Source organism: Pinus tabuliformis, chromosome 6 (assembly GCF_031772625.1).
Source record: "Pinus tabuliformis cultivar Carrire ecotype Pingquan chromosome 6, CPIR1, whole genome shotgun sequence".
Lineage (NCBI taxonomy): Eukaryota > Viridiplantae > Streptophyta > Pinopsida > Pinales > Pinaceae > Pinus > Pinus tabuliformis.
The window spans coordinates 541,223,103-541,246,843 of record NC_142292.1 but is presented as its reverse complement, the minus strand read 5'-3'; the positions used below and the strand labels follow the sequence as shown (position 1 = coordinate 541,246,843).

At 38.7% G+C, this 23,741-nt stretch overlaps 1 protein-coding gene across 2 annotated transcripts in view; it reads left to right on the top strand.

The window, feature by feature from the left end:
• Positions 1-505: 505 nt before the first annotated feature.
• LOC149259660 (hydroxyphenylpyruvate reductase-like) overlaps positions 506-23,741 on the top strand; it is a 176,478-nt gene continuing 153,242 nt past the window's right edge. Inside the window, exon 1 of one of the 2 annotated variants that reach the window (XM_089418881.1) lies at positions 506-1,107. In XM_089418881.1, the coding sequence (XP_089275007.1) occupies positions 679-1,107 (429 nt within the window). In that variant the 5' untranslated portion in view covers positions 506-678. The remainder of the gene's footprint in view (positions 1,108-23,741) is intronic. The other variant, XM_089418875.1, reaches the window with a different exon arrangement.

Genomic DNA, 23,741 nt, shown 5'->3' with positions numbered 1-23,741 from the left:
TCCCCACTAGTCAATACGTTGACGAATTGTAGTGGTTCCCCAAATTAGGTCAATTTTTGCCGACAGACTATATTCAAAATTTATTTCAACGAGAACCCAAGCCACCCTCTTATCCATGGTGTGCAAACTAAAAGCATCCAAGTAGATGAATTTACTGATCATGTTCCCAATCACTATTATAGTCAATTTAATCCATAATTCAAACAACAAATCAAATAATCTGACCCTGACCATATGTCTCTAAGAAACTTAGGTTAATGATTAAAATCCACATACTTGTGATAAAGCTAAAATAAACATCTGCCATTCACCCATTGCGACCAAAAATTACATAAACTTACCATTCTTAAAAAAGTGATTTTTTGGAAAATTAATTAATCTAAAACATCTATTAGTTTACCCTTCCAACCATTTAACCCTTTTAATGTATTCTATTATAAATAGGGATGGGAATCATTGTTCGAAAAGCTATCAACCTTAACTCGAATTTCAAACGCAACACAAACAAAAAGTGCAAAGAATTGAACTTTCGAGAGGAAAACGCGACAAAATGCATCATCTAAGGATCTCAACGTTGGCCACTTTAGATAAGCAATTGGATTTTCCTTATTTTTTAGCCCAGGCTGAACACAGCCCAGAGGAAGATTCTAATTACAGTAAGTCGATACACAGCCATTAATGGAAATGAGGACCATTGGGGTATTGATGACACAGTCAATGATGCCATATCTGCTGGACACCTTGGAAAGCAAGTTCACAGTCTATAGATTGTGGGAAGCCAATAACCCAGAGGCTTTTGTGGCCGAGCACAGCAATTCAATACACGCAGTGGTGGGTAATACAGCAGTGGGTGCCAGCGCAGAGCTGATTGATTCACTTCCCAAGTTGGAGATTGTCTCCACATATAGCGTGGGCCTGGACAAGGTGGATTTGGCCAAATGCAAGGAGAGGAAGATAGTGGTTACCAATACTCCCGATGTTTTGACCGATGATGTGGCGGATTTAGCCATAGGTTTAGCGCTTGCCACTCTACGTCAGATTTGCGCTGCTGATCGATATGTGAGACAAGGATCATGGTTGAAAGGAGAATACAAGCTCACCACCAAGGTGAGTCCAAGCTTCTGACTTTGATTCCCCACATTCTATTTTAGGCCTTTTTTGTTTTTGATTTCAGGTTTGTGGGACAGGAGTCTACGTTTTTTTAACTATTCTGTTTGAATTATGTTTGGATTTCCACCAGGCTTGGCTTATTTAATCTAGCATCTCTAGATTTTCACTTTTAATATACTCTGCTGCGTTAACACAGCCAAAGACTCAAAATATGCGTTAACATAGGCAAAGACTCAAAATATTTTGTTCCTGAAGAAAGAAATTGGTCTCCCCAAAGGCAAGACTGAGGTTGCTGGTACCAGGTCAACTCAAGTTATATTCACTTGAGAGTGTTTTTATCAAGTTTGAAGTCGTTACAACAATATTTATCAAAGGCATCAAAGCTCAACATGTCAATATTTGAACCCTTGGTGAATAGGATAACAATCATTCCTCTTAACCACCCAAATTAACTCCAATTGACAAACGATGTGATTGTAAATAGGAAAACATACTTTGATTTCTATTAGAACCTGTAAAAAACTCTGGGAAGTTTGCCACGAGGAGAAGTCTGCAACGCCATAGGGAACATATCTGGGCATTTTTCATATTAAATCTGATTTTGAGCTGGCAAATCTGACTCTTTAGGCACCATGTTCTTACGGTGGCTTAGGAAGTCCTCATGTCAGCACGCAAAATAAAAACCAGAACGCCAAAGAAGTAATACACAAGAAACCAAGGCAAGGAGAGAGACTGTCAGACTATACATGCTTTACACTCTACAATGTACATTATAACCTTCAAATAGGCGGACTAGTACATAGAAACGCTGTTGCAAATTATATTTATTTGAAGTAGTCCTAGTGACCTAGGGCACTCTTCAAATTTCCCTCCCCAAAAGAGTTAACAAAGTCACCTAAGAAAAAGGGAGTGTGAAAGTTAAAAGCCCATTAGTCCTTTTCATCCCATGAAGTGAGAGCAAACTCTGCTGATACGCAATGCTTGCCCCTTGGAAACATATGTTGGTTCTTCATTATAAACTTACAATGGGTCATGAGATCAAATGTAGAAATTGAGTAAATGAATAACAATAAAAATCCATGGACATGTCTACAAGTTAAACAATTGTAGAATGTAGGAGTCAATTAGGCTTTTGTTTTAATGAGATAGTTGCTTTCGGGTTTTAGTGCATTATTTTGAGAACCTATCCCTAGACTCCACACTTTTTCTTAACTTGAAAGGGTAGCATTTCTCATATGCTATTTAGCCTTGGGGTAATGTCTTTCCATTCTTTGCAATCTCTTTTTGAGGAGCATATCTTGGACCATACAATAAGGAGATGATTTCATTAACGCACACATAGGCTGTATTGTAAAATATTATATTGAACTTTATTTACCACTGCGAATTAAATAAACACTTCTTCAAGTTACTGGTTGTTTGACATAGGATCCTATTAAGCACTATTGTAATAAAATGGCAAAAGTTGAGCTAAAAACTAGTTTTTTACTGTGATTTTAATTACTTAAAAGTTTCAACATTTCTACTTTAATGGTCATACGTAGCTTCACTATTTTAACTTCTAAGGTAATTTTGTTGAAGACAGAAAGTGTGTGCAAAACGGCCCCTACTATGGTAAAATTGTACATTCTTATTGCTATTACAATAGCCATTTTCAGTGGAGGGAACTGATGTGTTGCAATGAAGATAATATATTGTTTGCAACCTACTCCGTCGCCAATGTCGATTTCTACAAAATCATCATGGGTTGTAAATAGTTTTACCAGATGAGTTTGAGTCGACGCCCGAGTTTGATGCTTTTTGAGGAAACTGAGTCAATTCAGCTCCTTCGAGTAGTCATACTCTTGATTTGTTTTGCAAATATAACTAGACTTACAAGCCATATGTGAATTAGATTGACTTGGGATGTCTTACCTGCGAGTTAGACTCAGTCCCTCGTCTATGAAAAGCACAGCAAAGAGAAAAAATTACTCTTTTTGCTTGTTTTTCTGACTTGATTTCACAACGGACGACCAACAAATATGTTAAATTACACAACCAATCTCATCACATATGACCTATGTTGCACTGGTTTTGGAGATGGGGGACGAGTCCCTGGAACGGCTAGAGCGCACCCCCAAATTTTCAAGGGAACGGGGGGGTTGGGGATGGCAATATATATATATATATGCAGAATTCAATATTAACATTTATAGTTGTTTCAAGCTAGTATTACGCACAATGCTTACACTTGTCAGTTAAAATCTCAAACAATTTGAAAAGGGGTCGAGTGACATTTCATTATTGGCCACTAGACATGAGCTTTAGCTTTAGGAAACTTAAGTGTAACTACTTTAAATTTGTAATAAGGTCCATGAACAATCTATCAAGGAGAACTGCCTTTATATTAGTTTTTTTTCCTCATATTTCTTGTTAATGATGACTATGTTAAACACAAAAGGCATTCCCTTTTCAATAGGTTTTGCAAACTTTTATAGTTGTGTTGAAAACCACTATAAAATAATTTGGTTTTCTAATGATATTAAATTCATATTTCAGATTAAGAAGGGGATTGAATAGGAATTTATTTAAACATTTAGTACTCAATCCAATTCACAACTATCTGATTGTTTTCACAATGCTTGGGGTTGGGATGATGGAAGCATTGAACTTGAATGAGTCCTCGAAACCCACATACAATATGTAAAAGCTGAGATGATCCTAAGAAAGAACAAGAAAAATAACCACAAGGATCATCCTTTTAAAACATTGTATTTTCTGTTTTCTTGACATGGAGGGTGCTTTTTGTAATTTTACCATTGAAAATCCAATATCTAAATCACTAGAAATCCAAAATGAAACCCATCATACAAAACCCATGTTTTGAGCTGCAACTTGTACAAAATTTTTAGATTCAATGCATTCCAAAAAAATGATTGGGAAAACTGATCATATTGTTCCATCATCAATGTCCATGATTGTCAAAACTAAAGCTCTATGCTTGGATTATCCCTAAAACCTTCCCAAAACATCCCTGAAATCTACCTAGAAAACCCTTGAAATCTGCCAAAAAATCCCTGAAATCTATCCGGAACATCCCTGAAATTTGTCCGGAACGTCTTGGGGACGGCTAGCAAGTCCCCAAGTCCCCAGTGGAATCCCCAACAGTTTGGGGACGTTTCCTGAGGGTCCAAAAGTCCCTGGAACGCGGGATGCAGGGTACGTGAGTGTTTTTGTGGGGGACGGGTCCCCGTGCAACATAGTATATGACACACAAATTTCTTCTCAATCACAGTTCTTCATTAATAAATTAATATGAACTTACTTGGGCTCTTGTCTTGGGATAATGTGTTGAGAAAAGGTACCAATGAGCTGTTTCCTAATGCTTTTGCCTTTTTGCCTAGGAAAGCACATGAGAACACCTTTTTAGTAAGTGACTTCATGAGTTATTAAAGTCATGTGACTTAAAAGTCACTTTATGAGGTACTTTAGTACTATACTTTATATTATTAAAGTCACTTTAAAAAAAGTGACTTTATGTGGAAAAAGGTACAAGGTACAAGGTACAAAAACAACATTAAAGTGACTAGGGAGGCTCTTAATGAAGGGAGAACATGAAAAAGGGGGTCAAGTGAAGATTATATCTCCACCATTGATCTATTAGAGCTGAGATCTAATCTCAGCCATAGATCAAAGGGTTAGGGTTCTCTCATCATAATGAGGCTAAAAAGAAGGAAAAAGGCTAGAGAGGCTCATTCTTCAAGTGCATTTTTGTTGGGAAGAGAAGAGAGCAATGAAGAGGAGAAGGTAAGAGCTGTCAGAGCTATTTGCTAAGGAGAAGAACTACAGCAAGAGAAGAAACCATCACAGGCTCGAATCCCAAGCTGGAAAATAGCACACATCTCAAGAAAACACAGCCATTAAAGCAGGCCCAAAAATCATGGAAGGTTTAGCTCACGGCAGGCCTGAAAATTGTGGGAGGTTCAGTACTGGGTGAGGTAACTACAGTGCATTTAAAGCAGATTGTTAGGCCGAATTTCAAGGAGTATCAACCCGAGTTTCAAAGAGACTTGCTGATTAGTTGCTGCATTTCCAGGCAATTAATGTGGGGTTTTGACTGACACAAAATTGTGGAGGTTTCAGTAGTCCCTCAGTGCAAATTTTTGAGGAAAAATTTGCAGACCTGTAGCACAACTTTCTGAGCAGAGAAAGTCTGTCTGAGCATGAAATCCAAGGCAGCAGAGATCTGGCAGTGGCGCATTGTTTGAGGTGAAGAGGTCAGAACAGTGGCTCGGGTTTCAAGGACAGTGGCCTAAATTTCTAGAGACTGGCACGAGTTACAAGGGAGAGATAAGTATCCTTGTTTTGAATTAATGTTTTAACATTTCTCTAATATTAGCAAGCAATAAAATTCTCTTCTAGACTGGTTTTCCCTTTGTGGGTTTTTCCAGGGTCAGTGTTGACCAAAAATCGTAGTGTCTCATTTATGTGTGTGCTTGTTAATATTTTATATCACTGAAAATTGAAAGAAAAGTAGAGCTAGTCCTGTAATGTTTCTTTTAAATTTGCATTAAGTTATATATATCAGCATGATGTGGGCATTAAACCATATGCAAAGAAAACTGAAATTGGGGAGGGCTACAGGAAACTAAAATTTCTACATGGTATTAGAGCAGGCAGTGAAACCTTCAGTTGATAAACAGTGAACCTACAACAAGCATAAACTGCCTATAGCCTAGAGATCTGTGGTTGAGAGGGAGGAGTTTGACAGTCTTCAGTGATTGAGAATTTGTGTTGGTTTTGGAGGTCAGATGGTTATTGGTTTGAGGGTGGAGGATAGGCCTAGTGGGGGTGAGAATTTTGGCCCATGGATGGAGAGAATGATGTTGCTGGTTGAGGAAGTTAAGGTGTGGGATATTGTAGAGAGTGCAGTACAACTTCCCACTGATCTAGTTCAATTGACAGATTTCAACATGCAGAATGTGAAAATAAGGAGAATCATTCTCAATGATATTAAAGACCACCTATTCCCTCATGTGATAGGGAAGAAATTTTCCCATGAGATGTGGGATTCCCTAGTAAAACTTCACCGGAGCACCAATGAGAATAGGAAGATGGTGTTGTGTCAAAAGTTAAGAAACACCAAGATGACCAACACTGACACGGTGACCTCATACCTCACCAAGATCACACAGGTGAGAGATGAGTTGGATGCAGTGGGAGAAATTATCCCTGAGGACTAGTTGGTCAGGATGGCAATGGATGTTTTTCCCAAGCAGTGGGAGATGGATTCATAGATGGCATTGTTGCTAGAGAACATTTTTCTGATTGGAGGAGGATGTGGGATGATTTCATCCAGGATGAGACTAGGAGGAGTGCCAAGAATGGCAGCCAACGAGGTGGGGTAGATGAGGAGGAGAATGTTTCCCTCGTAGCTTAGGGCAAGAATAAGGCCAAGAAGGGGTCTTCCAGTGGGGCCAAGCAGCAGAAGGAGAGGCAAAAGGCCAAACAGAAGGACGTGAGCAAAGTGAGATTCTTTGCTTTTAAGAAGATGGGTCACTATGCCTTTCAGTGTCCCAATAAGAATGGGAAGAAGAAGGGCATAGTAGCTTCAACAAAGGTGTATGAGACTTCCACCAGGTTTGGCTTTGAGTTTGTTTTAATGGTGAGTCTTGCCACTAGTGTCATGTATTCTAGTGTTTGGTTTGTAGAGAATGGAGCTTCCTGTTGAAATTTGGGCAACTTCAGGATGAATTTCCTCGAAGGGAAACCCAACTACTCCAAGGAAAGCCCATCGAGCCCCAAAGAGTATTTATATTGGTCAAAAGGAAAATGCAATTAGACAAAAGAGAAATATTATTATGATGACAATTTGAGAAAGAAATTATTTGGAAATTGCAAATTCGAATTTCCCTCCAAATAGTTTAAGTCGGCTCCATTTTTGATGGATTTATTCCCCCCATCGAATTGTATATATTATTGCATGAGCATGAAGGCTCACTTCCTCATTCTATATGATTCACATGATTCGTGACACATATTCTATAGCACGAAATTTTATTACATGGCTCACATGGTTCCTCTGGCTCGCATACAATATGACTATCGCATGGTTCCTCTGGCCCGCATACAATATGACTATTGCATGGTTCCTCTAGCTTGCTTACAGTATGACTATCGCATGGTTCCTCTGGCTTGCTTACAGTATGACTATCGCATGGTTTCTCTGGTCCGCATACAATATGACTATCACATGGTTCCTTTGGCCCGCTTATATAATGACTCTTGCATGATTTCTTTAACTCACATTCACAGTGATCTCTGTGTTGGAAGAATGGCATCAAAACAAATCTCTGTAGCATCATACTTACAATAACTTCTGCGGCATCATCTCAGTGGCATCACTCTTGTCTTATGGTTTGATCTATGTAGCATCGTTTTATGTATTGTGGCTTTGATTTGTAGTGGGTCCGCTCTAAGGCTCGACATCTTCACAATAGCATTGACATTGTATCATAGTCATGCATTACAGTGACATTACAGGTACGTGGCTCACAATTATTTAATGTGGCTCGAAATTCTTACTGTGGTTCACAATGTCTCCATGGCTCATACGGTGACGTTACAAAGGCATCATTATATTATGTGATGGCATCACTATGATTGGAGTATTCCTCTAAGATTCACAATTGAATTTTTGTGGTTCGCATTTGTGATGAACTCGCTCTATGTATCTTTGTTATGGCTTGTTGTAGCTCGCTATGTATCTCTGCAGCTCACCTCTTTGGCATACTTTATGTATCATCTATGGTACGCACTCTTGCTATGGTTCGCTTCTTTTTACACTATTGTATGGTACTGTTGTTTGGCAATGGTTATAACAGTCACACCTTGGATGGAGATTGATAGAGTAACCCTTGACATAATATAACCTAGTATATCAGTAATATGACATATATTTATTAGTGACGTTGATATGGCAATAATTTAGGATGTCAATATGATATATGATGACAATGATTCTGTTTATATGGCTGTAACATTGAGACAATGACTATTGAGACATGATGGGTGGCAGTGACCCTGTATATAACAAAGTGACCTTGCTATTATAATATATGGTGATTGTGAATAGCCTTGATGGTTGACAGTTACAGTAACCCTAGATATGGCAGTGAACTATTATGACAATGACCTTATATGGAAATACCCTTTATGTGACTTTGGTATAGAACAATGATCTACATGTATGGCAATTACCTCGTTGTATGGCAGGGAACTTGATGAATGTCATGGCAGTGATTTTGACAATACCCTGGATATGGCAGGAACTCTCTTGGACTTATCTCATTCAATTCACAAACGAAGCTGTGGACTGACTTGGATTGGCCCTAGGAGGCTTGATGTAATGGTGTATCTCACTATGGATGTACTTTGTATCTCAATTGAACAATTTATGAATATCTAATAGAAGAAGAATTTGGTTGGGTTTTCCCCCTTGTTGGGTTTTGCCCTGGACTCTGACCGAAATCATGGTGTCCCTATTTGTGCATGCTTTTCTTTTGTTATTCTTTATTGTCTCGTTGCATTGTTGATGTTATTGTTCTTTCTACATAATTGCTAATGATGTTATGATGTTATGGGGTGAATGCAATATGTAAATGATGAAAAAGTTTGTAAATGCAATTATCTAAAGCAAAGAACAATCTAGCCCTAAAAGTAACATGGTATCAGAGCTGGGCTGAAGAAAATCCATTGAGAACACCCCCTTGAAGACACCAATAATGGAAGCAAATGAAGATGCCAAATACCTAAAATAATCCTAGGGTTTGAAGGAAACCCTAGGGAAGCCTTTGTTCTTACAAGAGAAAGTTAGGTTTTGGGAGAAACCCTTGAAGTGGCCTTGGAAATGACTTAGGTTCTATAACATTGAAGCCCTATTATGAAGCTGAATCTTCTTGATCAATTAAAATCCATTAAGTTCTTCAAATACCTATAACAGATTTAGAAAAACCCTAGTTTGAATTGTCTCCTACCCAATGGTAGATGATGTGTTGTAGTGATTATCTTATACATTGATAACTAGGCTTGGAAGAATCTGGAAGAGAATACAGGTGATGCTTAAGAGGATGCATTTCTTCTGAAAGCAACATTGACATATGTTCGATGGACAATGATGCCTCCTAGCTAAGAGGGAGACATGATCAAGAGGGACCTGAGACTCTACTACAGTCTACATTAAAGAGAAGTACTTTCAAGACTTATGTCATTTCTTTGTGAATTTATTCTTTTTTGTTATTGGTGATTCTTCTTGCACGAGTATTTTATTTGTTTCACTAACTTCTTGGATGAGGATGTGATCCATCTTGAGGATCAACAAGTTGTAGAGTAGTGCAGGAAGGGTTAGCTCCAAGAGGGAGCTAGTGTGGGAAAAATGAAGGAGCCACTCTTACATCTAGAAAAGAAAGACAGTCTTGCCTCATCACTAGGTACACTCTCATTATATTTATTTATTTTGCTATTATTGCTATTGCTCTTATCTTGGGGTCATCAAGTACTACGAATGGATGTAAGGACCTAGTCGTCAATATCGAGATTAAAGAAGAATGTCGAGCCATCCCTTGATTAAGAGTAGCACTTGAAAGATGGACAAAAGCCTAGACCTCGGTAGAAGGATTGTAGTCTCTCGATTTGATATCTATGACTATGATTGAAGAGGCTTCCTATTCAAAGGGAGTACACTGTCAGGTTGAATGCAATAGTTTGATGAGATGATGAGAGCTGTATGTCCTATATACAATGGATCCTTCTAGTTGACAAAGAGATTGCAGTGTTAGATGTTTCTGCTATATTAAACAGGGATAAGGAATATATATGAGAGAGTTATGAAGAGATATTGGCTCCCGTTGCCTGATACATTATTACCAGATGTATGTAAAATTGGCCTCCTCCACGATATATATAAGGAAAAAGCATACTTGGAGCTACCTCAAGGCTTTGAGATACATGAGATAAGACTCATGATTATAGATTGAAAAAAGTTCCATATGGATTCAAGCAAGTCCCTTAGACTTGGCATGCTTGGATCGATGAACATCTAATATAGACTCAAACCTCTTCTCAAGGTTAAAGGTATGTCTTTGATATTTGGTTTTACATGCTGACAATTTATTTCTAATAGGATCAGATCATCTCCGTGTTTAGTGCCAGACGGAGTAGCAAGTCCCTTGGACTAGGCATGCCTGGATTGATGAACATCTAATACAGACTGAAACCTCTTCTCAAGGTTAAAGGTATGTCTTTGATATTTGGTTTTACATGCTGACAATTTATTTATGACAGGATCAGATCATCTCCGTGTTTGGTTCATTGGTGACTCCATACATATCGGGTCCCTCCCATCGGTGAAAGTCCGTAAATAGAAGGGAGCCTTAACTGAGGTGACAATGGGCTAAGACTCCATTTGTTGCCCTTGGCCTAGCATTTGCCTTTTAGGGATTCCCCTTAGGTCCCCTGCTAGTTTGAGCGGTAACATTTTAGCACCGTTGTTGGGGACACGAAACATGTGTTTGGTTCCCTATACGACATGTTGACATATCATTTTTGGTGATTCCATTGGAAGAACAAAGCCCTAGTTTTTCATTGAACTTCAAAGTCAATGCTTGACTCCCGTGTCATTAAGGACCCAACAACATGTTGACCACATATTTTCACGCCATAGATATGTCAGGGACCCAAGATCCCCTTCATCGAAATCCACGAAGAATATGCCAATGTTTGACGGGGATCCACATTCTGCAACCAACCACGTGGTAAGGTTCATAAGGTACCTTTCAAAGCAAAATATAGCTCAACCTTGTGACCAAATGGAATTGTTTGTCCTATCCATTGCCCCAAACACTGATTGGCTTGAATCATGTAAACCTAAAAGCATTCCTTCTCTTTCGATGTTGATTACGCAGTTATTGTTGCATGAAGGGCCGAGTTTCCAATCTCATAAAGACATGTCCCAAATGTTAGATATGGCCCTTCAAGAGGAGGAATTTATTGAATATGGTTTTATGTTTGAAGAAGGGCCTCTTATTGATGCATACTTTAATAATAATGCCAAGAGAGAGACTCATGAATTGGGAAGCATATCCTCTAAAGATGATGAGGAAGATCTCAACCCCGAGACCCTCAAACATTGCAAGAATGGATGATGGAATATGAAAAGTCTTCCCAGAAACTAATGGCCACATATGACCCTCAAGAGATTTTCTCCCACTAGTGTGAGCAATCGGAAAGGCTCCGTAACGCAAAGAGTATATATAAAGAGAATCCTACCGATGACCTTCTTCTTGAGGCATTTATTCGAAATCATGTGGTAAATACCTTGAAGATCATTCTTCAAGAACGAATGAAGGAGGAAAAATCCTCCCTGTCTAAAGAAGGGAATGGATGGAATTCTAACCAACACCAAATATATAGTGAATAATTTGAGGATTTTGAGGAAGATCATGATAGTCAAATAAACGGAGAATCTATGAGTGACTTTGGGGCTGTTGATTGGGGAATTAGGTATGATTATAGAAATGAAGACCCCATGGTTCCTCAAGACCATAAGAATGAGCTTAGGGAAGAAGAAAATGCTCCACCCCTTCCGAATAACAATGTTGGTCCTTATGAAGCCCTTCCTAGTGATTGGAAAGGTCTTTTCTTTATGTTCCAAGATGATTCAATAAAAGAAGAGCCTTCCAAGATTGTGGGAAATTATGATGACTCTAATATAGAAGAAATTGAGGAGGATGCTTCCCTAGGCCATGCCACCGATAAAGGGTTTTTCTCCATGTTTGAGCATTCTTCCCCTACCCTGGAGATAGATGTTTGTGATGATGTTCATCCCCCTAGTTTTGATGAAGAGTTGATTTCCCCTATAAAGAACCAGGAATCATGGTTTTTCCCCAAGTACGATGACGAGCCCACTTCTTGTTTTCCCAATGACCAAAACAATATCATCCTAAATATGTTTGAGTCTTTCCCCCCTTCTTACCCTAAGGATGATAACCTTGGGATAGTTCTCCATCAAAGATTCATATATTGGGTTATTGACATTTCCATCTCCTGGTTGAAGGGTCAAACCCAATCCTCTTGACTGGGGTTTCTTCCTTATTCCAGGATTCCTTTATATGACATATGGGTCTCTTGTTTTCGCACCTTCCTCCCTCACAACCCATCATATTATTATTCCCATTGTCAAGTCCATTGCAAAAGTAATCATGGAATCATGCATTCTTGTATTGATCGATTGACATGTTGGTTGCATTGGGTCTATGATTATACCTAACACCTGACATTGTATATGCATGGTAGAGTAGGATTCATTGCACGTTGATTTTTGCATTAGAAGTAACGTCATATGATATTTCTCATGGTAGATAGATGCATATTCACATATTTTATTTTTTGTTGATTTTATGGCCTAACATATTAGCATGTGCGATCATGAGACGCTGCGAAAGCATGCTGCCCCGTTTTTTCCATCTATTATATGTGCAGGTGACAGGTCTATGGTAACCAAGAGATTGTTGGAGTTCTCGTGACCTCCCGTTCGAGTAGCTTCGCCCACTTCTTCGAGAGATCACGTCCCAGTTGGAGCCAGATGTTACCCACCATTTTATGGGTAATATCCTTGGGATAATTTTTTTCTCCAAGATGGTCCTTAGCCAGCAGCCAACAACCCCTTGCACCCATCAACTAGCTCATTGTGACATTTTCTCCGCCTTTTGAGCCAGCCACGTGGTCCCTCGCCCATGTGCCATGATCGTATATTTGAAGGTGGGCCTCCTAAATCTAAAGGTATGCCTTGTCATTTTGAAATTGAGTATTATAGTTTGCTTATCATGGACACTTCTAGGCGTGGATTAATGGGGGGATTCGGCAGAAAGAATGGGCTAGGTCTGTGATTTTGTCCCCTAGAACCCTTTTAGGAATTAAACTTGGATTCTCGTCCCGTGGGATCTCTTTTACTGACCATTTGGTTTCAGGGATGGTATTTCATGGGAAACCCCGATTTTGGTTGCATGGTCCCGCTCCCTTATTCGTTTATATTATCCTCTTTCCATTCATTATTACCCCATCCATCATTTTTCCCTCCTGGGTCCATATTCCTCCATTGGGTCCACATAGGGTTAGCTTGCCCCTTCCCCTTGCCCACACTTTGGGTCATGGTCTGGAATGAAGCCCGAAGGTTGATGCAACTGAAAATAAAGTTAAAAAAGAATATATGGCCATATTCAACAGGAACAGTACCGCAAAATGCAAAAGATGGCGAGGACAAAAACATTTTAGCATGTGCTCAAAAGCCAATACATGAGCTCTACCCCATTATCATGGCCATCACCATGGTTCCTACAGGTTCTATGAGCCTTCTTCATCATATAGGAACCCATGATTGTCCCAACCCCTGGTGGGCGATGAACCGCCCCACCTTAAAAGGGGGACTCCACTCTTATATCTTACACATCATACTCTAACCCCTTGAGCCCCGAGCAATTAATCAAAGAAAATATTAAAAAGCATATGAAGAAGGGTGGAAAACCAAGGTTGGGGCACCTCATGTACCACGATTGCTCCCTCCTACATCATTGATCACTGTGAAGGAGCTATGTCATCTTGGGGATGTTGGAAAATGTAACCAGTTTCAGTCTTCATAATTGTCATTGTACTCATGTCTATATGTATATTTTATGTTACAAGAAAAAGAAGAAAGAAAAATATTATTTTTAAGCATGGGTTTCATGCTTCATTTTATTGGTAATCTAGGTCAAGCATGCATTTCATGCTACTAGGGTTTGTCATGTCAAAAGAATATTTTTCTTGAGTCAAGTAAGCCCTTGTCAATTGTATAAGACCCTATTGGGCAAGTTGTAACATGTAAAAGATATTGATTTTGAGTCTAGAAAGCCCTATGAGCCTCCAAGCACAAGTCGGCCCTACTAGCAAGAATTCGGCGTAAAGAAGGGAATAAGACCTCATTGGAAGCCTATATATAGAAGCCACAATTGACCTCTCTTATCACCGATTCGATCCTTCAAGAAAAGAAGTTCGATCTCAAGTAAGGAACATCAAGGAAGCTAGAGCGAAGGTCAAGGAAGAAAGGAGAATTCAAGAAGAACAAAGAATATTTGTTTTGGACTATATTCTCTCACACTTGTGGAGAAACTAGGGCTTCTGTAGCTATTACAAAGGCTGAGATTTCAGATCTAGTTGTAGGTCCGAAACCTTGCTGCAAGAAGGTCAAGATTTGAAGCCAAAAAGACTAGAAGCAAAGGCGAAAACCCTAGCGAAGGAAAGAGACTAAAATTTGTACTTTTCTGTTCACACATGCGAAGTAAATTAGGGTTTTAGCACTGCTGTAGGGTTGAAGAGTTGCAGGTCGAGTTATAGATCCGAATTGTAGGGTTGAGAGCTAGATTAGGGTTGATTTGAAGGACATTGACTCTTGTTGACTTTGGAAGACTTTGACTAATTGCAAGGGCTTTGTTTGAAGGGCTGACTTGGTGCATGGAGGAGGAGTTGGCTTAGGGTTTTGGGTCTTGGATTTCTCATTTGAAGCAGATTCTATATGAAGAGAAGAGATTCTTTCTGGGTTTTCCCCTTGGAGGGGCTTTGCCCTGGCTCAGAGCCTACTTCTTGTGTCCATTGTCTTTATTGTTTTTTCTCTTGATAATTGTTTGATGAAAATATCTAATAAAGGAACATAAGAAGATAACTAAGGTTCACAAGCAATTATTAAGGTTAAGGAGAATTTTTTTTAATAGTTGCCCTACTACATTTCCAACAAAGGATGCTCGGGATTCAAAGGACTTGACTAGGTAATCTTGGGGGAAGCCTAGATGCAATTAGTTGGAGCTCCCTTAAATTCCAAGGCCAAAAATAAAAAATCTAGTAATGGGCACCTAATTGCTCAATCTCGATAGTGCTTCACTGCTTTATTAGATTTAATTAAATATACTGTTGCTGATTAGGGTAGGCAAAAGTAGCTTAAAGGTGTTAAAGGAAATTTTGTGGAAAAATTGATCTAACCATGTAAACCAATTTTATAAGTAATCTTAAGTCGATTAAAGAACAAAGGTTGGAGAATTTTCTATCTTTAGTTCTAGCTATTAACATAAGAAATGAAACAAGGCCATGGCTTCGAAGTTATGTTGTACTAGCATGTTTTCCAATTCCATATGTCAAATGTGGAGTGCTGAAGCTCCAAATCAATAAGGTTGATGATACGGTTTATTGTTTGATGACAATATTATAAGTTATTTGCTAGATCTTTGATGTTATTTTTGTACTAAATGGTTGATGCTTTAGTAATAATGATTATCATTAATCTCCTACAAAGATGTATGTTTTCATATTTTCTGCAACTTTTTCACGATTCTGCATGCTTTTCTGGAATGTAAGTGCATCAAAATATATAAAAATATGTATTATATAAAAATGCTCCTAGAACACTGTACTCTTGGAGTCTTTTGGAAATAGGCTCTTTGTATTCTCACTTCCCCCTTTGCTCTTGCTCCCAATAGATATGCTAGAGAGTACACCAAGCCACAATAACCACAAAAAAATAATAGTCTAAAAATCCGAAGTGACAAAAGAAACACAATATGGAAATCAAAATAGAAGTAGTGAGTAGAAAAGCATGAAACCTAACAAGAAAGAAGGATGAGTATATAATCATGAAAAAAGATTAAAAATGAGAGACATTACGCTGGATTAGAGGTAGATATAGAGGGGAAGAGGAGCTATCTCCATTATCTTTGATCACTGTGAAGGAGCTATGTGCTCTTAGGGATGCTCAGGATTGAGAGGACTTGACCAAGTAAACTTGGGGGAAGCCTAGATGCAACTAGTTGGAGTTCTTTTAATATCCAAGGCCAAAGGAAAAAAGTCTAGTAATGGGCACCTAACTGCTCGATTTGGATAGTGCTTGTCTACTTTATCAGATTTAACTGACTATATTGTTATTGGTTAGGGTAGGCAAAGTAGCTTAAAGGTGTTAAAAGGAAGCATCATGGAAAAATTGATCTAATCACATTAACGAATTTATAAGTAATCTTAAATTGGTCAAAGAACACAGGTTAGAGAATTTTCTGTCTTTAGTTTCTAGCTATTAAAATAAGAAGGAAACAGAGCTATGGCTTAGAAATTAAGTTCCAATGTTATATATAATTTTTTTCCTTGGAAAAAAACTTTAATTTCTTTGCAACTCAAAAATGGAACAAAATTACATTTAACAGATGCTTGAAAGCATTCAAGATATACAAGACCAGAGTATTGTGAGAGCAAATAACAAACTCTCGGCTCTAAAACTAAAATAATACAAGAGATAAGTTAAGTGTTATAATAATCACTTAATTTCTATTTCTTTCCTTTCTTCCTTTGGACCTTCTGTGTCAGGCCAGGGTAACTCCAGAATGAGCGGGAGAGAAAACTGATATTATTATTCATTAGCTAACTCATATTTATATACATAAATACAATGGATCAGTTCATCTTCCTGATGACTGTCCAGTTCACCCATCCGTTTCGGATTAGGTGTCAACATTCCCCCATTTAATCTGAAGGGATGTTGGTGAGTCCAAGCATCATTCTGAATCTTTCAAGCTTTTCTCTTCCAAGCGCTTTGGTGAAGATGTCTGCAATTTGCTCGTTTGTGGAACAATGACGGAGATGGATTGTTTTGGCCTCAACATGATGTCGGATCAGATGATATTTAGTATTGATGTGCTTAGTACGATCATGGAACTTTGGGTTCTTGGCCAACTTTATTGCAGATGTGTTATCAATCATGAGTGGAGTTGATTGTATTTGTTTTACCTGCAAATCTTCAAGAATTTTCCTGAGCCACACAATTTCTTTCGTTGCTTCAGCTGTTGGTGTTGTTAAAATCCCGATAAAATCGCGATTTTAACCATAACCCGATCAAATCGCGATTTTTATCCATAAAAATCGCCAATTTTTTTTATACCCGATTTTTTCGATTTTTTCGAAAAAATCGCGAGTTTTTCAAAAAATCGCGATTTTTTCGAAAAAATCGCGATTTTTTGTGAAAAAATCGCTACAGGCGCGGGCAGCGGGCTTTTATATGCAAAAATCGATTTTTTTTTTTATTCATTTGGCTGTCCGCGCGGAGGAGGAGGAGAAGAGGTGAGGGAGAGCAGCTGAAGGGTTTCCGTCGGATTTGGGAGCGAATCCAAGCGATTTTAGGAGGAATCCAAGCCAAGATCACCAATTTGTCTGTAAAAAAGGTATGTAGATTAATTTTTTTTTGTTTTGCTTCTATAAAAACTTTGTTTTTCATTGTTTTTAAAGAATTTTTTGAAATTTTTCATTGATTTGGGATGGGTTATTTGTTATGACTATGAGAACCAATTTTTTATTTTTATTTTCTCATTTTTTTTAAACATTGTTTATTTTTTTTGAATTTTCATTGTTTTTTGGCATTTGCCATTGGCATTTGGTTGGGTAACTTGGGTTTGGAAATTGGGATTTTGGAAATAATTAACTTGTAATTTTGTAAATGCTAAATTGTAATTTGTATTATGTAATCCTAAATTCCTATTTCCTAATCCTTATTTTTCCATAGGTTTGCAAATTCAAAATTCAAAAACAAACATGCCAAGGAAATTGGATCCTTTCTGGGAATATGGTGAACCTAAAACTCCGAATGATAGACAAAACTTGTATTGCAAGTTGTGTGGAAAGGAGATATTCGGGGGGGTGTACAGGTTGAAGTTCCACCTTGCACAAATCCCTGGACGTAATGTGGAGCCCTGTAAAAATACAAATGCTGAAATTATCCGAAAAGCCATGAAATCATTGGGAGAATTAGAGCACACTAAAGAGGCCAAAGAAGAACTTTTGAGGCAACTAAAAAGGTCAGCTGAAGGAAGTGGGCCAAGTGGCACTGGTTCTACTGCAGCGTCAGTCAATCCGGTAGCTGCATCATCATTTTTTGTTCCTCGAACCACACCTGGTGCACAACCAACTATCGGTTCAATGCTAAAAAGAAATGAAAAACAACAAGCTGACAAGTTGATGACAAAATTTCTCCTCTGGAGTGATATTCCTTTCAGCATTGTAAGGAATAATCCATTTTTCCAACCTACTGTTGATGCTATTGCCAGTGTTGGCCCGGGGTACAAAATCCCTTCTCTTCATGATTTCAGAGGCCGGCTTCTTCAAGATGAAAAGCGTGACTGCACCCAAAGATTGGAGGATTTTAGGGCATCATGGGCACAAACAGGATGCACTGTTATGTCAGATGGTTGGACTGACCAAAAGGGGAGAACCCTTATAAACTTCTTGGTTAGTTGTCCCAAGGGGACTATGTTTATCAAATCTATTGATGCAACTCATCAAATCAAAGATGCAAGAACTTTATGTGATTTGCTGGATGTGTTTATTTTGGAGGTGGGTGCAGAAAATGTTGTCCAAGTCATAACGGACAATGCTGCAAATTATGTTGCTGCTGGTAGAATGCTTATGGACAGGCATCCTACTTTATTTTGGACACCTTGCGCTGCCCATTGTATTGATTTGATGTTAGAGGACATAGGGAAAATTCCCTTTGTCAAAGAGACTGTTGACTCATCAAAAAGCATCACAAAATTTATTTACAATCACACATCTGTGCTTAGCTTGATGAGACAATGCACCAACAACAAAGAGTTGGTGCGCCCCGCCATTACACGGTTTGCGACGAGTTTCATATCTCTTCAATCCCTCTTGAAATCTATGTGGGATTTGAAGAGAATGTTTCTTTCAGAGGAGTGGCGTTCTTCGCCAATGAGCCGCAAACCAGAAGGAGAGGCCGTGTGCAGACTTGTTTCATACCAAGAAGACTTCTGGGCGGGAGTGCAGGAGGTGTGCGCTGTCACTGAACCTTTGGTAAAGGTTCTTCGGTTGGTAGATGGTGAGAAGCCCGCAATGGGCTATTTGTATGAAGCCATGGACAGGGCCAAAGAAGCCATTCGGTCCTACTATGATGACAAGGGAGATGATGGGTTCCAGAGACAACTCCTTCTATGGAACATCATTGATGAGCGATGGAACAACACACTCCATCGTCCCATTCTTGCTGCTGGGCTTTTCCTGAACCCTGCATTTTCTTATGCATGTGGGTTTGATTTTGATACTGAGGTCGTGGAAGGATTATTAACCTGTGTCCAGAAGATGGTGAGATCTCCAGAACAACGTATAGAGATCTCTAGACAAATTGAGACATATAAGATGTCAGGTGGCACATTTGGCTTTGAGATGGCTGTCATTGATAGGACGATTAAAATGCCAGGTATTTTTTAGTTTGTACTTTGTAACTTTGTTTCAAATTTCATTGTCTCTTCAAATTCCATTTTTTTCTTATGTTTATTTAAAATTTTATTTGTAATTTTGTTGTAGACGCATGGTGGAAGATGTATGGTGGCAGAGTACCCCTTTTGCAAAAGCTTGCCGTACGCATCCTCAGCCAAACATGCAGCTCCTCGGGATGTGAGCGCAATTGGAGTGTATTTGAAAAAATACACAACAAGAAGCGCAATAGGTTAACAACTTAACACTTAAACATTTAAAATATTGCAAATTTCCAAATAAATTTTTGAATTCATTAAACAATATTTTTTTTTATAATATTAATTATTAATTATTATTTCATGAACTTTGTACAGGTTGGAGTCCCGTAGACTTAATGACATGGTCTATGTCTACTACAATCTTCGATTGTGGGTGAGGCAACTAGAGAAGACACGTGATATGGATGCCATCTCATTGGATGGGATTGACACCACTGCTGAATGGAGGGTTGAGACCGAGAGGCCTCTCATGGATCCCACTGAGGATTGGTTAGTGCAGGATGAGGGGGAGGAGGAGGGGGAGGAGGACGAGGAGGAGGAGCAGGAGCAAGAGCAGGAGGAGGAGGAGGAGGAGTTGGAGGAGCAGGAGGAGGAGGTGACACCGCCTACCCGGGCTACCACTACCACCAGTAGAGGACGTGGTCTCCGTCTACCTACAGTAGCTGCTACTTCTACAGCTACTCCTTCAGCTTCTAGAGCACGTCAGACTCCACTGCCATTTCCACCACCACAGGCACCAGCATCTTCATCTAGGGGGAAAGAGAAAGCAGTGACATTTTCTCGCAAGAGGGGCAGAGGAAATCAATAGGATTAGAGTCTTAGACTTTCATTTTATTGTATATGACATTATGACATGATGAGATACATTATCATATTTTTTGTTGATATTTTGAGGCTGAGTTGGGACTCAGGACTTACTATTCAGGACATGATTCAATGTTATGTGTGATTTTAGCGCTAGAAATGATATTAAACATCTTATATATTAGTTTTTTTATCATATTTATGTGTCAATGTATTTATTTTATGTTGTAGATGGTTTAGATATTAAAAAAATTGAAAAAAAATGAAAAAAAATGAATATTTTTGTGCCAAACGATTTTTTCCCGATTTTTTCCGCTTTTTTCCCGATTTTTACGATTTTTTCCGCTTTTTTCCCGGCGCCGAATAAATCCCGATCGCGATTTTAACAACATTGGCTGCTGCCACATATTCTGCTTCTGTTATGGAATCTGCTGGTACTGATTGTTTGCGTGATCTCCAGGAGACAGCTCCTGATCCAAGACTCATAGCATATCCTAAAGTAGATACCCCAGTTTCTTTGTCTCCATCGAAGTCTGAATCAGAGTATCCAATCAAGTTGAAGTCTTCCACCTGTGTATACTTGATTCCAAGGTCTTGAGTTCCCTTCAAGTACCTTAGAACTCTTTTTGCAGCAGACCAATGTCCCTCACAAGGCTTTTGCATAAACCTGGAGAGGATTCCAACAGGAAATGAAATGTCTGGTCTGGTAGTAGTGAGGTAGATGAGACTTCCTACAAGCTGTCTATACTTTGTTGCATCCTCAAACTCCTTTCCTTCAATAGATGTGAGCTTCAAGTTTTGTTCCATTGGAGTAGAAAGGGGATTGCACTCTGTCATGCCAAATCTGTTTAACAAATCTCCAATGTATTTCTTTTGAGAAAGAAATATGGACTTTGGATGTTGGGTTACTTCAATGCCAAGATAGTAATGAACATAGCCCAAATCAGTCATTTCAAAAAAATTTCCTAATTCTTTCTTTATGGATGCAATATAGCTTTCATTGTTCCCTGTCATTAAAAGATCATCTACATATACCACAAGATATACAATTGTTTTGCCAACTTTCTTGACAAATAAAGTTGCATCATCAAGATCAAAATGATTGAAGTTGAGTTTCAGAAGATGCTCAGTTAGTTTTTCATACCAGGCCCGTGGTGCTTGTTTGAGGCCATACAAGGACTTCACAAGTTTGCATACTTTGTGTTCATGTCCTCTCACAGCAAATCCTTCAGGCTGGGACATAAAAACATTCTCTTTTAGATCTCCATTCAAGAATGCAGTTTTTACATCCATTTGATGGACTTTCCAACCGTTCTGAGCAGCTAGTGCAAAGAGTGTCCGGATGGTGGCCCATTTTGCTGTGGGGGCAAAAGTTTCCTCATAATCGACCCCTTCCTTCTGTGCAAAACCTTTTGCCACAAGCCTAGCTTTGTGCTTGTCAAGTGAGCCATCAACTTTGTACTTGTTCTTGTAGACCCACTTGCAGCCAATTGGTTTGGTTCCAAATGGAGGATCAACCAGCTTCCAAGTGCCATTCTTTATGAGGGCATCATACTCCTTCTGCATCGCTTCTTTCCATTCATCATGAGAAGCAGCTTCTTTGAAGGAAGTTGGTTCAAAATTTGTAGACAAGTTCAATTCACAATCATAAGTAACATCCATATCAACAAGTGAATTAGAGTTATCTACATCACCTCCATCTTGTCGGTTTGTATTTCTGGTTCCTATTTTTCCAATTTCATCAGGATGAACACTTTCAAGTGTCTTTGTTAGCCATTTTGGGGGACCTTTCTGAGATGGTCCAGGCTGCTCTGTTGATTGAGTTGGGTCTGAATCAAGATTGAGTCTCCCAATTCTATCAATTACATCACTTAAAGCATCATCCGTTGTTGGAGTGTCATGCAGGGGAGATTGTTCTTCAGAAGAAGATTCCACATGTTGATCTAGTATAGGAATCCCCCCTTCAAGATGTGGAATCTGATTATCAAACTCTTGAAATGATTTCGGTTGTGTGAATCTATCCAAGCGATCAAGTTGCCGCTCAACAACACTGTCAGATTTGGATGATTCAAGAAAAATGACATCTCTAGATAAAACAAACTTTTTATTTACTTCATCATAGAGGCGGTATGCTTTAGATGTGTTTGAACTTTGAATACCCCAGGAAGATACACTTACGACTTCTAGCACCAAGTTTGTTTCTATGTACCTTTGGTATTAAAGCATAACAGGTGGAACCAAAAATCCTGAGATGTTTTACCGAAGGAACATGTCCATACCACAATTCATAAGGAGTCTTGTTTCTTATAGCACTAGATGGACATCTATTCTTTATATATGCAGCACATAGAACAGCATCAACCCAAAACATTGTCTTTACATTTTTGAAGAAAAGCATGGATCGTACCATATTCAAGATTGTTCTATTCATTCTTTCTGCTACACCATTCTGTTGAGGATTATAAGGCACAGTTGTTTGATGTTTAATCCCATGTTGGCGAAGATAGTGTTCAAATTCATTTGATGTATATTCTTTTCCATTATTAGTGCGAATAGACCCAATATGAGATTGTGCATCATTTTCAATCCATTTATGAAAATTCTTGAATGTTTGAAAAGCATCAGATTTGTTCTTCAATAAATAAACCCAACACATTCTGGTGTAATCATCAATAAATGTCATGATATATTTATTTCCATTTGTAGAAGAAACAGGCATTGGACCACATAAATCTGAATGAATGAGTTCAAGCTTCCTATGTGCTCTTGAATTTGAATCATGAAAAGACTGTTTGCTATGCTTTCCTAGAATGCAAGCATCACATTGCTTATGTTTTCTAGGAATTGTAGGCAAACCAACAACACCATTTTTCTTCAACAAGCAAAGACTATCATAGTTTAAATGTCCAAATCTAGCATGCCATAATAAACTTGATGGAAGTGTACCTTCTTCATGATGAGAAATATATGAAAAATGTTGTGCATGAGCAGAGGTTCCTTGCAGTTTAAGAAGTCTTTCTTCTTCTATACCCCTCATGACAAGTGAATGGTCAGATGCCTTTCTTACCTCAAGCTTTCCATCAAACATATGAATGGAGTGACCTTGCTGGCGGATGTGGACCAGGGACAGCAAGTTTCTTTTGAGCTGTGGGAGATATAGAACATGATCCAGAAGAAAGTCTGGAAGACTAGGCAGTTTAAGCCTGATTGTGCCAAGCCCTGATGGCTTGATTTTTGACTGATCTGCAAAGTATACTGCTCCATCAACATTATCAGTGAAATCTTCAAAAAAATCTTTCCTATGAGTCATATGACAGGTTGCTCATGAATCAAGCAACCAGTCATTTTTCGAAGAAGCAAGTGAAACATTAAACAAATCTTCATTTACTCCAATGTTACATTGTGCCTCATTATAGTGAGCGGATTCAGGTGCTTTACCTTTGTCTGTGTCATCAGTTT